General features: G+C 42.2%; 1 protein-coding gene across 1 annotated transcript in view; it reads right to left on the reverse strand.

Annotated features, from left to right (window-relative positions):
* The window catches only part of megf8 (multiple EGF-like-domains 8), a 47,246-nt gene extending 42,375 nt beyond the window's left edge, over nt 1–4,871 (reverse strand). Inside the window, 2 exon segments of the mRNA XM_042106286.1 lie at nt 2,017–2,289; nt 3,382–4,871. Of these exon segments, the coding sequence (XP_041962220.1) occupies nt 2,017–2,188 (172 nt within the window). The 5' untranslated portion in view covers nt 2,189–2,289; nt 3,382–4,871.
* Nucleotides 4,872–5,596: the final 725 nt, after the last annotated feature.

A 5,596-nucleotide genomic window follows, 5' to 3' on the forward strand; every position in this document is an offset into this window, starting at 1 on the left:
CCACGCATGAGCCACATACGAAATCTTAGGTCAGTCTGATAAACGGTCAGCGAGATATGCGTGCCACAGACATTAGGACGTACACAGACACACACACAGTCACTTCTTGCTTTATAGATAGGTGACACTTGAAGAGATTTAGGCTGCAATGTTTCGGCAACTTAGCCATTTATATGGAAGCAGGCCTTCACAAACTGACTTCACTTGGACTTAGGGATGCACTGATATACCAGTTTAATTATCAGCATTGGGCGGTATTTTCTTCATTAACTGGTATTGGCCTATATCTGCCAACAATATGACATTTAGTCATATTCAGCCAGACCAATATCATGCTACTTAAGCTAACCAAGTGAGGCCTTGGTCAGTTGTACTTGGGTGGGAGACCGCCATGGAAAACAAAGTTGCTACTGGAAGAAGTGGACTGCCGTCCTTCAGATGAGGTCCCGATTCACTGTGGTCATAGTCAAGTCGACTTTTCTTTTCTTGACTACTAGGCTATTCAATCTGGCCCCCTAATCATCCCCCAGTGCAATTGTCTGATTCATTCATTCCCTCATGCTGAGGTGTGGTGAGCATTCTGGTGCATAATGGCTGCTGTGCATCACCCAAGCGAGTGCTGCACATGGGTGGTGGTTAGTGAGGCTTCCATTTCCCCGTAAAGTGCTGTGTAATGTGTGTTGTCAGGACCCTGTCAGAGCTGCACCAAACCCCGCCCCTGTTCTGTAAATATTCCCATCTTCCAGCAGGGGGCTGTAGCCGTGCAGGTGTGCACAGGTGTGCTGTCGATTGGTCCTAATGAGCCAGACGTTAAAACGGCCCGCTCTCAGGATGCAGACGGGCTCCCTCTCCTCTCGGCCGTCGTTATAGTGCTTATGTTATGTTATGCTGTCGAACACTTGTACTCATACCCCTAGACACTATGCACTACATTTTAGTTTGTAGCTTCCACATACTGACTTCTCTATAATTATTTAATAAATATACTTTATTGTTACTCTTGCGTGGACCTCCCTTTATGTTTCACATGCTTGAGCCAGCATGTGTGACAGTGTTGTGGTAATTACCAATGGCAGTGCCTGATGTTTATCTGTTATGTTGCATAATTTCTAGATGCTAGTATCTTTTGTGCAGACTGAAACATTTAAAGATAGTGCTATGAAGGGCTGAAAGACTTGAAAATGTGATAAATATGTTTGCTTCCCTGCCACTAAAGAGTATAATTAACAACAATAAGGAAGTAAACAATCAGTGCATCCCTACTTGGTCTGTGGTGTTTCTGGTGCACACAGCACACCTCACACAGCACTTTCTGATGGTTAGATTTAAAGTGTGATCATCTATCAGGTCATACACAGTTTATATTATCATTATCAAACATCACAGACTTCCCCCATGACTCCAGAAGATTACATCAGAGATGCTTCACCTCGATCATTCCTTTCATATCCTTCACTTGCTCAAACAGGTCCCATCCCACTTTTATAACATAACAAAAACTCCTGCAGGAGCGGTTCCGAATTTTAAACCTTTAGCTAATTCACATCCCCCAAACTAGGGCTGCAAAATTATCGCAATATGAAAAAACGCAATTCCGCAAAAGCTATAAATCATTATGCACAGTTAATTTTGTCACTTTTATGACATTTATATTCATGTCATCCTCCTTGACTGTGTCACTTCTTGTTAGTGGGTTTGCTTAGTGCACAAATTAAAGAGACATTTGGAATATTGAACTAAATCAATTAATTAATTCACATTCAAAAATCCTATTGCATCTGTCTATCTTGCAGCCCTACCCCAAACCCTTCTCATATCACATAAACAAGGCTTTTTTCCCACATCCCTGGGACTTATCAAAGTATCAACACTCAAAGTGTTCTCTCTCACATCCATCTCACATCTCTGAGGTCAGTTTCACTCTGGCATCTACTAAATAACTGATTTCACATCTTTGGAACAATTCCTTATCAGACCCACCACAGCGCAAAATTAAATTCAAACACTTTAACTCACCTTTGATTAGCCATTCACAGTTCCCATTCACAGAGTAGTTCCCTGGTCCGTCTGAAACATATCCTGGTGGACCCCTCAGCACCAGCCGGTGGCCCTTACAGTCACCTGCCAGGCAGCCGGGAACCCAGCTGAGCTGCCCCATCCACAAAAGGGCTAGGAGAAGGACCGCCATCCTCTCCTCCGCCCGGGACAGGAGAGAGACGTAGGGGAAATGTAGTTGAGGTGGGTGAAGTGGATGAGATGCCAGAGGAAGTTGGCTTACAGGCTGGCAACCTTCAGGGGCAAAAGGAAATTAGAGCATTATGGTGTGTGAATACAGACCAAAGGTTTGGTTGCAACTGGACTTCTGAGAACAGGAAGTGTTCAAATCGGCACGTTTCCAGAAAGAAAACAGTGTAATGCTTCATTTTAGAGAACTGGTTTCATCAACATCATTATCTTCAGCAATAGCATTTGGGCAATAGGCAGGTGGTCTAGACTAATAATACACCAGCACGTCGATCAGTGGGCAGATGCACTTGTAGTTGATACCTAACGTTATGGGGTGTGCATGGTGTTTTTAACAGAGTGAGCTAGCTTTCAAATATAGATATAATCTACATGGAAAGCCAGATAAAATGGTGGTCTTGAATATAGATTGCTTAGGCCTATGATTAAGACAGTTTGTACAATCATTCAACAACCCCAGAAGAAAACATTAATGGAATAGCGTTATTGAACATTCAAGGACTAACTTGAATGTTACTGTTAGCTTCCCAGCAAGCAATCTGACAATACTACTATATCAGGCTAACTTAAACATAATATCAATAGTAAGTTCGTTTCGAGTTACAGCCTGCTAACTCCTAAAATAATGATTGGCTGCATATTATTACAGACTACACTACACTTTGGAAAACATTATAAACCGTCGCTGGCTGGAAGCTATCTACCACTTTTTTAAAATGTACTGTAAGTCCTTCACGTTAGTCCTCGTTAACGTTAGTCGGCAACCACTGTCTCTTTAAACCGCTAGCTTGCATTAGCATTTTAGCTTTCTAACCAGCTGTTTTGCTAGCAAGCTGCAGTAACCAACATGAAATGTTATAGCAAATCTAGCGATAGCATACGAATTTAGCTAGTTAGCTTGCTATAATTATAAATTGCCCCTTTAAAACCATATAATCAACCTGTTAAATGTATACCAGTTAAACGATAACACACCAAATTGCACACAGAACACACACAATTGTAGCTGCAAAAATATGGCAGTAACAATAAACATGAAACGTCTTTCACAGATATAGCTGCTAGCTGGTTAGCTAGCTAACGACGACCAGCTGTTCCCAATACTATTGTTGACGTTATGATTTTAACGTTACTCACCAAATCCAATGTTTCTAGCCCCATGGCCTCCGTGTCCTACTACTGTCGGATAAATTAATTACATCATGGAAAAACAATGTATAATCCAGAGTAAATTACAATATCCGCCCGGTTCTTCTTTTGCGTAGTTACAGCAAGAATACCTTGCCTGAATGAATCTCCACGGATAGCAGTACTGCTGCTGGGCTCAGCTAGCAAGCTGCCCACTAGGCTGCCTGCCCTACTCCAAGGGTTGGCCTGGCCTGTGTTGGGAATGGTACCTGGGTGGGCTGCTCAGCGCACCCCCGGATGCATTCAGAATAAAGCACGCATTTCCATATTTCAGACTATTATAAATGCACCCAGCTTCATTTGACATGTGTCATGCTATTTTCGCCGTCTCAGACACGCCGATTCTTTATCATAGCAGACGATGCGCATCGCAACAATACGCTCAGATGCCTTGTTAGTGCGCGCTGGTTGTCACCACAATGTTTTGTTAGTTACCCGTTATCAAAAGCCCCGGTCAAATCCGAGAAAACTGTGCCCTCTACTGCCCCAAAACAGTACTGTAAGGTCAACGTTGAAAACCCACTAGGCCTAGTGTAGGCCCTAATACAATATCGGCAATTCTTCACAATTGAGTTCAAAACAAAACACAATCAAATTATACCCAATGCACACGCTCCTGAAATAATGTATTGATTTGCTGAAATTGTGTAAGACTCGGTCTGTGCAAAATTTCAAGAACCAAGGCAATGGTGTTGAATGATTTTCTGGTGATAGCCTAAGACTCATCATTGTCAGGAATTTCTGCATAGTATTAGCCTAAGACTATGGAAAAGGTTTCCAATGTAGGCTTATAGCTTACACAAATGGGAAAAAAGTTTCCAATGAACTAGTCTACAAATACAATGGCAACAGAAAAAAATATTGTAACAGAAAGACTTCTTAGATAAATCATTTTTATGACTTGTTCAACCCCCTCACTTGTTTAGAAATCCAACCAAGATATAAGATGATTTCATACAACTTGCTGTCTTGTTGTCTAATCTCCCTTGCAAATTAGGATGCTCTCTTTATAAAAAAAAAAACCCATGAACCAACACAAATGAAACACTTGAAACACTTGCAAATAAAAAAGAATCCTGCCATTAAGAAGAAAAAGTAGAGGGGACAATACCTTAGCATGATGACATTTGAACACATTTTAAATGTTGTTGCATCCAGGGATATAGTGGTAAAAAAAGAGGCTGGTAAACTCAACTCAAAAATCAAAGATTCTAGAGCGGAGCTCTGTTCTAGGACTCATACACTAGCAGAGAGAGGGAGAGAGGGAGGGAGAGAGAGAGAGGGAGGGAAGGAGAGGCAAAAACTATGATGAAGATCAAAAAACTAAATATTAAAAACCTCCTAACTGTTTTTTTCTGGCTTTAATCAAGCAGGAAGGCAACAGCAAAGACAACTGTTTTAGCCAATATTTAGCTATGGAGTTATATGTTAGATTAGATTACTTACTAATTTAGGCCTGTTACTCCAAGAAGGAGCATAGGCCACTGACAATATTTCTCCACGTCCTGTTCTGTGCCAGCCTCTCCAGATCTTGCCTTCTGTAGTCAGCCAGCTCTCTCAGGTGTTTCTCTCCCTCTCCCACGTTTGCACTGTGGGTTCCACTGAAGGGCTTGGTGTGTAATGGAATTCTTTGGTTTCCGCAATGTGTGCCCAATCCATCCCCATTTTTGTTTCTTTATTTCCACTTCTATCGCAGGCTGCTTTGCACTTCTCCACAGCTCTTCGGTCTTTATGTTATCAGGCCAGCTGGTGTTAAGAATACGTCTGAGGCAGTGGTTGGTGAAGGCTTGTAGCTTGTTCAGGAGGTTCTTTGTTGTTTTCCACGTCTCAGATCAGTAGAGGAGTATGGTTTTTATGCTTGAGTTGAATAGCCGTATTAGCCGTATTTTATGCTTGAGTTGAATAGCCGTATTTTGGTCTTGAGTGTGATGTTGCGTGCTCTCCTCATGGCCCCCACCAGGCCAAATGCACCTCTTGGCTTGCCTATTCTCCTCTTTACATCTCCTTCTGATCTGCCATCACCATTTCCAGGTAAATGAAGGAGCTGACGTCCTCTAGTGGTTGGTGGTTAACCATCAAGCTGGCCAGCGTCTTTGTATCGGCCTTGAGCACTTTGGTCTACTCTATGCTAATGTGGACAGATGCTACTGTGTGCTAATGTGGA

The sequence above is a fragment of the Alosa sapidissima genome, chromosome 10 (assembly GCF_018492685.1).
Source record: "Alosa sapidissima isolate fAloSap1 chromosome 10, fAloSap1.pri, whole genome shotgun sequence".
Lineage (NCBI taxonomy): Eukaryota > Metazoa > Chordata > Actinopteri > Clupeiformes > Clupeidae > Alosa > Alosa sapidissima.